The sequence below is a fragment of the Cryptomeria japonica genome, chromosome 7 (assembly GCF_030272615.1).
Source record: "Cryptomeria japonica chromosome 7, Sugi_1.0, whole genome shotgun sequence".
NCBI lineage: Eukaryota > Viridiplantae > Streptophyta > Pinopsida > Cupressales > Cupressaceae > Cryptomeria > Cryptomeria japonica.
The window spans coordinates 793,617,933-793,629,140 of record NC_081411.1 but is presented as its reverse complement, the minus strand read 5'-3'; the positions used below and the strand labels follow the sequence as shown (position 1 = coordinate 793,629,140).

Genomic DNA, 11,208 nt, shown 5'->3' with positions numbered 1-11,208 from the left:
CAAACACTCAATTCTAGTCATTTGTCGCATCATATCACATCACTCTCAAAATCTAAAAACACATTAAATTCTCTTTAACTTTGCATTTTTAACTACAAATAATGAGTTTTGAGATGCATTTTACAATGATAGGGAGGGATGGAGTGTAATGATGTGAATGTGTTAACAAAAAATATTAATTTTATGTTGAATTTGACAACCATTTACATATCAAAATATTCATATTTAATAATCAAAATAATATTTTCAAAATAAACAGCAAATAACTAAAAAATTGCTCCAAATTGATATCTCTTAACATTTTTAAATAAATATATTTAACATATTAATACAAATTTAATAATTAACTTTTCTTTTAATGTCTCATATTTTATAAACTGATTTAATACAAACTAATATTGATCTTAAAAAGGCATAAATACACTAACATTTTTACTTATCACTAACAAAGACTTAGCTGTCATTAAATTCTTGAACATTAAAAGGAAATAATAACATGCTAAATCTTTAATTCAATTTTTTAAAATCAATTATTTTAATTCTTTAAAAATTGAATCTATTAATTTTCCACTATTCAGAACAGCTATTGTTGATTTTTTTGGTTTTGATTGTGCATCATCAACATTTCTCTGTGATTCATCATCAAAATGATAAAAATCTCAAAAAATTAAAAAATAATCATTATTATTAATTGGTTGAAAAGTACATTTAATAATGGCCAGCGTAGGCCCTGTAGATCTTTTGTCTGCGGAAGGATCTAATAATGGATATGATTAAGATGCACTGCCATGAGATATCTTGCACTGCAAGGGCCAAAGACAGTACTAAAAGTATAACAAATCAACACCTACCCTATTTGAGCAATTAATTTTCGAAACATTACAAAGACAAAATCCAATCCTTTCGCCATCATTACAACTGCTTCAATTCATCTCCATTCCATACTTTCAGGTCAACTGGATATCTGCAATGCAACCTTCCAACATATATGACCCATCCCTATAAATTTTGCATCTAACAGCAGGCACTGAACTAAATGCTGCTCTACAATGGTCTTTGACATTTATTTGCTATCAGATAAAATAGTTTTAAGTATATGCATTTAGACCAGCAGATTGAAGATAAGTTCTTAATATAATCTTGGTAATATTTTTAAGTTTGATTATGTTTGATTTTTTTTTCATCAACATTTTAGATAGATTTTTTTTTTTTTTTCATCAATATTTAAGATTAATAATAGTAGATTTTCATAATCTATAAGATCTAAAATATTGATAAAAAATCTATACACAATCAAATTCAAAAATATCGAACAATATTTTAGCTCATACTCTATAATCTATTATCAAAATAAACAACCAAAAAAAAAAAAAAAACTAAAAAAATCTCAAAGAAAAAATATATCAGAAAAAACATTAGAGACAATAATGTGTCAAGGGCCATACAGTCCCGTCATAACTGAAACTACTGAGTAAAAAAGCAAGGAATACTATAATTTATTAAGAGGGAGCCAAAATGGAAGTCACAAAGTGGGGCCAATTTCTTTTTCAATTCCATTAAGTTGGGTATGCTTCATCATGTGCAGTGACCCTGCTAGAGAGTACAATTAATTATGATAGCCTCTGCTTTTAAACTACACGTGAAGGATGGGACTCAAGCTTGTTTGTACAAAACATACCATGTTCAATCCACAGTCTGTCAAAACTTGTGGTATTCTCACCCCATCAATCATCAACTAGGTAGAGTCTCAGTTTTTTTCTATATATTAGGGGAAGAGGAGTCTGAGTGGGAGCCAAAGTATGTTGCAGTTTTCATCATTTTGAAGTACTTGTGGTGTTGCTATACATAGGCATTCAAGGACCAGCCCAATTATTTGTCAGGTAAGTTCCAAATCTGTGTGGTTTCTTCATATATAGTGCTCAATTGGAATAGTTTTTCCTTTAGAAATCTTTTGTGATCCCTGTTAACTGCTTTGAACGATGATGTGAACCATCAGAAATCAATGGCATTCATAGAGAGAGTGGAGATATTTGCATTGCTGAGTTTTGTCTGGCTGCTTCCTCGAGTTGCTTATGCACAATATGGCTGGCAATCAGCCCATGCAACCTTCTATGGTGGCAGTGATGCTTCTGGCACTATGGGTAGGTTTCATCTATTAGATAAGGAAAACAGAATTTATGTTTGTATCTTTTGTTTAAAGATTGTTTTAATATCAGTAATGGCATAATGTGAAGGTTAATTTGTGTTGTAATTCTTATTATCAAAGTTCAAACTTCTGTTAAGATTGAAAACCAGTTGTTTCTGGATTAGATTGTGTGTCATTTTTTGTATCAATGTTTCGGATCACATTCCGTGATCCATCCTCAGGATCTATCATCTCTACTTGTACTCTTGGATCTTGATGATGGTTCACAGAGTGTGATCTGAAACATTGATGGAAGAAAGCAGCACACAATCTAATTCAGAAATAACTGATTCTTAATCACATGGATTGTAGAAATTTAATGTCTTTAATTTAACTCTACTAAGATGTCAATGCTGAGTGTTCAGGTTGGAAATGAGGGAACGGCTTAAACCACACACACTAAGCTTACATTTCTAGACTTAAAAGTGTTAAACACTCTGAGTTGCTCCACATTGTCTAAGCTTAATATGTTCCTTAATGTGTGTAAACACGCTAAGAATACACTTATAGACTTAAAAATTGTTTAACACTCAAAGTTGACAATTGTTTAACACTCAAAGTTGACTAACATTCTCTAAGCTTAATATGTTGCTTAGTGTGTGGTTTAAAGCTGGCTGGAAATGAGTCCTCCCAGAATAAAGTGTGATGGTTAAATTGTAATATTGTGATTCTCGTTATCAAAGTTCACACTTTGATTAAAATAGTACTGAATATTCTTGTTAGAATGAGATGAGGTCCCAGATGTGATCTCATTGATTTTCTATATGTCATCTTATTGAGGGAACAGTTTAAATCACACACACTAAGCTTTGTCTTTTAAGCTTAGAGTTAAAATACTTATTGTTGACTGACATTCTCTAAACTTAATAATTGACTTAGTGTGTGAGATTTAAGATCTACCCTCATGAACTTATAACTCTGATGAAAAGTTTTTATCCTTGATTTAAAAAAAGAAAGAGAAGAGATTGTTTTAATGACCCAAGTTAGAGCATTAACTTTCAAGTCTTTAATGGAGTTTATTTATGATTGTAGCAAAGAAACCTACTCAGTCCTGTGGATTTTGCAGGAGGGGCATGTGGGTACGGCAACCTGTACAGCACCGGGTATGGAACAAACACGGCTGCCCTGAGCACAACGTTGTTCAACAACGGGCTGACCTGCGGGGCCTGCTACCAGATCAAATGCAGCAACGACCCACAATGGTGCTTGCCCGGAATCGTGACCGTCACGGCCACTAACTTCTGCCCGCCCAACGGATGGTGCAGCCCACCTGCACAGCACTTCGATTTGGCGCAGCCTGCGTATGAGAAGATCGCCAAGTACAGCAGCGGCATAGTCCCAGTTATCTTCAGAAGAGTGCCCTGCATGAGGAAGGGAGGAGTTCGTTTCAACATTAATGGGCACTCCTACTTCAATCTGGTGCTCATCTCTAACGTGGGGGGAGCAGGGGACGTTCATGCGGTGGCCATCAAGGGGTCGAGGACAGGGTGGCAGACAATGTCGCGGAACTGGGGTCAGAATTGGCAGAGCAACTCATACTTGAATGGGCAGGCTCTGTCGTTCCAGGTGACCACCAGCGATGGGAGGACCAGTGTTTCGTATAACGTGGCTCCTGCTGGCTGGCAATTTGGCCAGACTTACGAAGGAGGGCAATTGTAAATTGTGAAGCAATGTTGCCTGTGAGTGGCAACAGTGATTGTAGAGTTTTTTTTTTTGAAATATTGGTGTATTTTAGGAGCTGGATAGTCATTTTTAGGTTCGTTTAGTTTATATATTGATGCATTTTAAAGGATGGATAGTCTTTTTTTTAGGTCATTTAACTTATACTTGATGCATTTTTCGGACAGGATAGTCATTCCTGAGGTCCATGGTTCAGTATGCTGTTACGCATTCATCTTATTTTAAGGGATGGATAGTCCTTTTCTAGGTTATTTAACGTATACATTGGTGCATTTTAGGGACTGGATAGTCATTTTCGAGGTCCATGCATCAGTAGGGCAGTACCCGTTCCTCTTATTTTAAGGAATGGATAGTCTTGTTCTAGGTCATTTAACTTATACATTGATGCATTATAAGACTAGATGGTCATTTCCCATGTCCATGGTCGAGTAGGTTGGTACCAGTTCCTCTTATTATTTTGTTTGAGAAATTTTTTAATAATGATGATATTTGGATTATAAATAATTTTAGTAGTTAATTTTGTCATAACACTCTTGTCTAAATATTTAAAAATGGTTAGTTTTTTTTTTCATTTTTATTATTTTGCTAATTGTTTGGATTTTATTTTATTTTTATGGGATTTGTTGTGCATGTGATCTTTATCTTGTTTTTTTAAGAAAAAAGAGCAAATGGCACTAGATAAAGATTTATTTTATTTTTAAATATTGAATTTGAAGGTTTACATTTTTTAAAAATTAAATAGATGTCTCAATAAAGATATTTCTAGATGTGCTTTACATAGATTATTATTAGGATGTATATTATAGTAGCAATGGGAGATGGAACATGTAAGAGAAATAAATTAATATTAATTTATTATTATCATGTTAATTAGGATATTCTAGTGATTAATATATTGGTTTTCCACCAATTAAACGATTTTTCTTTTTTTGATACATAATGTGCAACTAAATTTGTGGTAGAATGTATTATATAATAATTAAAATACTAAAAGTGCATGCCCTGAGAATAGGGGTGCATAAAACTATCTAAAAGCCTGTCATTTGCTACAAGGCAAAGCCATAACAAATCTTCACATACCTATCCTTTCATGAGCACAAAGGTCTGATGAAAGTCAAAGGTTTTCCACTCTCTTGGTTGGTCTTAATGTCATTTGGAGTTTTGATGAGATGATTTCTTCCTCTTCACCTCAATCCAATCTTGATTTGACTGTGGGAGAGTATCCACATTCAACATTTCTTTACTTGTCATTGGGATGCCATTAACCCTAGAAGCACCTCACCCAGGAGAGACGACAGACGACCTCAAACCATCATACCTTGAACACCCAAGGATAACCGTAGGCTCGGGATATTTTTTTGAGCATTCAACAAGAGTAGTAGTCATTGAATTGTCTTTCTCAAGAAAATTTGAAAAACCCCCAGTGCAATATCCAATAACACCTTCAACATGAAATTTCCTTGAAGGTAGATCCTGTGTAGCAGTTGGAGGGGGGGAAACAAAATTTTCAACAGCCATAGGAGTATCTTTAGGTAGTGGAGTATCAGTTTGTGCCTCAGGACATATAGTGTAATGGTGAGGCTCCACCACGAGCCATCAAGTAGGCCTATCTCTTAAAGCATGTTCACTATGTCCATAATCTGGCTTGTTGCATAGTGCGGTAATGTGATCAATAAAGAAATATTTCTTGCATCTTAAGGGGATCCTCTCATTGCCAACAAGTTGTCTCCAAATTTTCTTTCCCACAACTAGTTATAGCTCAGCAGGAAGACCATTGGAAAGGTCCATTTCAACACATAAACAGGTACAAGTTGAACTTGCATAATTGATTGTTTCCTTTGTAGAGAAAATGTACTTGTTAGATTTTGCGAGAAGCGAGAATCAAGCTAGGATCTGATGTTGATCGTAGATCACATGCAACTCCAAGAAACAAATGATCGAAGATCAAAATAGCTGAATGAAGATAAATCTGATACAAGAGAAAAAATAGAGACAAAGAAGAGAATTTGGAGAAGACTCTCACCGAGCTATCACTGAACTAGTGAAGGTGATCTTGTATAGTGCTTATTATATAGAAAATAATAGCATATATATCCAAGAGGTGCATTAACTCCCACCTCCATAAAAAGTGGGAGGTTTTACCTACTACCCCATAAAAGGTGGGAGATTTTTACCTACTTGGTAAATGCCAAAACATGTGGTATAACCTCCTTAAATGAAAACAAAAAAGGAGTTATAAGAGGTGGCATAATAAAGCCGAAAGAGGGTGAGAAACCCAACTACCCCATAACCCACTTAGGAAATGACAAAATAGTGGTTATGAGAGCTGGCACAACAAGCCAAAAGAGGGTGTGCAACTCAACTACCCATGTGAGGTGGAGAGTTATGCATGTAGCTGAAGTATTTCGCCATGTGTCCTGATATTAACCACTCCTAATAACCTAAGAAAGCTTAATAAAATATGTGTAGGAAATATAAATACCCCCTAACATAAGGAAAATAAAAAACCTACACTAACATTACTTGCCCAACCTATTACCAATAGCATGTAAGCTATCCATCTCCCAAAATTGAAACAACAAATATAGAAGTTGAACCTAGAGGCATGCTAAAGAGGACTCAGAGTGAGGATCAAAATATGGGAACCAAGGCTTCAGACATAAAAATTCTTCATTGAGAGATCGTGGCCCTAATTCCAACAACTTCTATCTATCTTCAAGTGAGTCAAAATCAAGAATGAAAAAAACCTTAGCACAAGAATAAATTGAGACTTCTCCCTCCAAGCTCTTCTTCCAAACATTTGAGATCCATTCGTGTAATTCCCACAATGTTGGCCAAGTCTTTGTGAACTTGCATATTAGGGCATATTTTAAAAGCAAAAAATAATATTTAATAAAAATAAATAAAAGATTAATTTTTAATTGAGTTTAAAACTTATTTTAATTATTTATGAATTTTTTATGAAATTACAAATAATAATTAAAAGTTATTGAAACTAGCATACCTATATTTTTTAAAAATCTATGTAAGAGACATGAGAGATATCAAATTTTAAAATACATTAATAACAACTTGACATAAAACATCATGTATTAATGTTTATATCAATGAATCATTTAACCATGAGAGTGATAGTACAATGGAGAATGATTATAAATTATAATATAATATAGCATTAAATATTAAAAATAATCAAATACTAATCTAATATCGATCTAACATGTTATACTTCAATGAAATAAAAATATTATTAATTTTTCATATTGCTTTGACAGCCAATATTTATCAATTTTTAATTGTATTTAATTATTAATATTTTATTGTAATATAGTATATTATATAGAATGTGCTAAATTTCAAAAATCTAGTCAACACCACCCATAAACTAGCCCAAATTTTACCATGGCAACAAAAATAATAAAATACAAAATCAAAACACTTTACCAAATCCACCACGATACCTTAAAGATCCACTCATGTTGAGGAAATTTTTTGTCTATTATAAGTTACTGCACATATGCATTCTAGTAAAGAACAAAGAACATACATATCCTCAAGAGAAACATTCAAAATAATCATCTTATTCTTTATTTTTTTTCTAGTTCAGCTGAAGGAGCATCACAATAGCACTAACTAAATAAACTCTATTCACAGTTAGTAAATACCTACAACACTAAATTTCTAATATAGTATGGTGAGGCAGAGGTGAAACAAAGTAGATTAGGACCTTTCCTTACAAACTACATTCATAGATGTGATTTAGCTTCATTTTCCAAGTTGAGTTTTGGTGGCATTAATGAAATCTGCAAACCAATAGAACCCAAATATCTATTACAAGCTTGGCCATAAACACCAACAACATCTTTTGATCTCAAATCAAACATGAAATAACCTTATCTACTACACCAAATAGAATCTTTCAACTTGCAATTGAATCTGAAAAATTCAAATTGCTTAACAAACTTGTCAAAAACAATGGAAAAGCAAGAAAATACCTAATGTGTAGACAATGCATGCAAACTATTTTTAAAGTGCAAGAAAACCTTCCAGAATTATCACCAAATGGAATGCAAAAGTTAACTACTATATAAGAATTTTTTAGACCAAAAGGTTGATACTAAAAACCTTTTGTAGTGTGGACTTATGTATTTAAATGCAAAAGAAAACATGCATGCACACTTTTATTGCATGAGCTTATGTAAATACAGAAGAAAACATCTACATGTGCAAAATGAGGAAGCATAGATTCGAACAACGAATGTCTTATATAATTTCATAAAAGAAAGTAGGTCCCTACTCCACCAAATAATCTCAAATTGGATTGAAAAAGGATTTTAGAAATGCTCAAATAAACGAGACTACATTGAATAGGCATACCATATGGAGATTGAGTTCTAGGGATTCAATGGAGGACAAAGTATAATAAAACCACAAGATTTTCTAATTGAAGTTTGCTACATAAATTCAATAATCATAACCACTTTCTATGAAAGAGATTGAAAGATCTATCAATTGATGAGCTAAAGGGGCTCTATAATGAATGGTTCATAAGGTACAACACTTGCTGAAGGTTTTTCAAATGGGGTTGCAAGCTAAGCGGGTTTAACCTTGGAGGGAACTCTATGGTTAAGCGTGCTTGAGTTGGAGTAGTACTAGAATGGGTGACCTCCCGGGAAGTCCCAATATGTCACCCTTGTGAGCATCACCTAGATGCAATGAGTGCTAAGTGGACCATTCATTCTCATGAGAGATGGGTTCTTGTGAACCACTACTCATGAAACATGGGTCAATGAGTTTGACTCAAAAACTACACATTTGAACCCTGATAGCAATATCATAGATCTACATCATACCAATAATGGCAACAAGAATTCTTCAAACATTATATATATATAGAAACTTAACATATCAAATACCACATCCTTTTATATACTTAAATTCTCTATCCATTCTTCATCTTCAAACATTTTTTTGTCATCTCCTCTAAGGTGAAATTGCAATGCATTGTGGCTTTGTGATTTTTGTTCTCAAGGACTTGCATGAGCCCTTAACACTTATATACCTATTTTACCCATTTTTTTTCATGGTCAGCTTAATTGCAGCAATAGTTGAACCAATCTCAAAATCCAAACTCTAGTTCCTAATCTCAACTTCTTCCCCTAGACTACATCCCCCCTTAGACGAGAGGAGAGGCATTTTAATTTATAATAGTGTCCATCCATATGTGACTGAAATAACAAAAAAACTAAAACTAAAAAACTAAAGTAACAAGAAAAATAAAAGCTTTCAATATTATAATATTAATATATGTAATTTTATAATATTTATTATAAAAAATATTAATTTAAAAAAAATTGAAGATAGAAATAAAGTTCATTGGATTATAATTTATTATTTAATATGTATAAGAAAATGTCATTTTTTGGAAGGATATCTTGGCCACTATCTTTGTATTCTTGTGTCTTTATTTTGCAAGTTTTCATAAGTGGAAAAAAGCTCTGCAATTTCGCCTGCAACTAGGGTTCGGCATCAGGGGTTGCAGGGTTGTAGTCGCTGATGTGCTGGAGTGCGTTTGTCCTCCTCCACATAGGTAAGTGTTTATTTGGCCTCTTTGCTTCATTCCTTTACTCGTTCTTCGTGCATGTGTTATTACTCCTCATCCTTCTCTGTCGTCGGCCTCTCTCCTCTCTGTGGGAGTAGTTAATGCACCCTAATGGAAAGCTCGTCTGGAGGCGTCGAAAAACCTAATGACGGAGTGACAACAGATGCAATAAAGAAGAAATCATCAAGGATGTGGTTCATCATTCCTCTCTCCCCATCGTTGAAGGTGCGAGGTTTGTGAGTAGTTGTAATGATAGCCCCCGTGGAGAAGGTAAGGGCCCTAATTGTGCACTGGAATCCATCTCCATTTCCCCCAATGTGTTAATGTGTAATGAAATTAACATGGAAAAAAATAGGCTAAAAGATACTGCTATTTTCTTTGTGTTTGTAGATGTCGATAAATGTCCTGCTAATAAATTTCTTGATGATTGGTTCAGAAATGTTTGGAATACTAAATTAGGATATCTTGTTTCATTTTGTAGACTTATTCAAAAAGGTTTATTTGTAATTTTCTTTAAAGATCATAAAATGGAAAAAGAGGTTCTTAATAAACAATATTTGACTGTGGGGAAATGCACATTTTGTGCCCTAGAATGGTCGTCAGAAGTGGTCAATGAGGAAATCCTGGCACTTTCGTGCCCTGGATGGATTTTGATTAAAAATGTGCCTCCATTGTTATGGAGATTTATACAACAAATAGTTGACCCGATAGGAAGGGCTATCCAAGTGGATAACTCGGCCTCTCTTATTCCTCATCTAAACGCTAGGGTTCTGATTTCAATCAACCTGGGATCTGATCTCCCCAAATCAGTTAACATCAACTTAGAAACCGAAATTGTTTCATGCCCAATTGAAGTCCTCGATGGGTTCCTCTACAAAAAAGAGGGTCACATCCATAAGAATTGCCCTATAATTAATCGATTCAAGGGCGCGAAGAAACCCCGCAGCGAACCAAACAACCCACCTCTTGTACACGGGAAGCATATCCCGCACATGGATAATCTTAATGCCATTAGCAAAAAAATCAATAGTACAATAAATGGGGAAAACAATAAAGCCTTGGAGTTTGGTAACCCCCGGAATTGACTCCACAACTCATTCTTCTATTTCAGACGCCCTAAAATAGATGAGTGAATATCCGTAGGATGGGTTTCAAGTTGTGGGGAAAAACCCTAGGAAAAGAAGGAGAAAAAATGCACAACAGTTGGCTTTGGAGAAAATCAGAGTGAATGACCCTAATACTTTGAACTCTAGTAAGAATAAACTCTTTGTGGAGAACAGTTTGATATTGCCTATGGATGACAATGTGTAAGAGGTTCCCCCAGAGGTGATATTCTTCGATGGTGTGAGTGGTGAGTTGAGTAAGGAAGGGAGTAGTCCTGGGATTGTGAGTTCAGTTTCTCATAAGAACTTGACAAACATGGATGTCTCCTTTGACTTTGCCCCATCAGTTGTCTTGGACACTATACTAGACACTCCCTCCCTTGCAGAACTCACCCCTGACACGGTCATTGTTGAAATAGAGGACAATTGTGTGATTGAGGTCATTGTTGCAGACCCTAAAGCTTTTGATACCAAAAACCTAGCAAGTGAGGTAGAAACCCTAGACTCTTCCAGTAGCTTGAAGGCACTCGAACCTTGTTCTGAGATCGGTGAGGCCCCCAGTTAGGGTGACATTAGGAAGGCATCTGAGTTTGAAGATGAGTATCATAATGATGATTTCATAGGGGATGAAGGGGAAT

General features: G+C 34.5%; 1 protein-coding gene across 1 annotated transcript; it reads left to right on the top strand.

Moving 5' to 3' along the window:
* Positions 1-1,729: 1,729 nt before the first annotated feature.
* LOC131068943 (expansin-A1) lies at positions 1,730-4,395 on the top strand. The gene is made up of 3 exons (XM_058004228.2): positions 1,730-1,880; positions 1,997-2,141; positions 3,252-4,395. The coding sequence occupies exons 2-3, from the start codon at positions 2,003-2,005 to the stop codon at positions 3,842-3,844; spliced, it is 732 nt and encodes a 243-aa protein (XP_057860211.1). The 5' UTR covers positions 1,730-1,880; positions 1,997-2,002; the 3' UTR covers positions 3,845-4,395.
* The last annotated feature ends 6,813 nt before the right edge of the window (positions 4,396-11,208 follow it).

What these genes read in the sequence shown, in the direction of transcription:
- LOC131068943 (XM_058004228.2), top strand. Translation starts at nt 2,003, where the DNA reads ATGGCATTCATAGAGAGAGTGGAGATATTTGCATTGCTGAGTTTTGTC. An exon ending in TGATGCTTCTGGCACTATGG is followed by an intron (nt 2,142 to 3,251) that starts GTAGGTTTCATC and finishes TGGATTTTGCAG; the next exon opens with GAGGGGCATGTGGGTACGGC.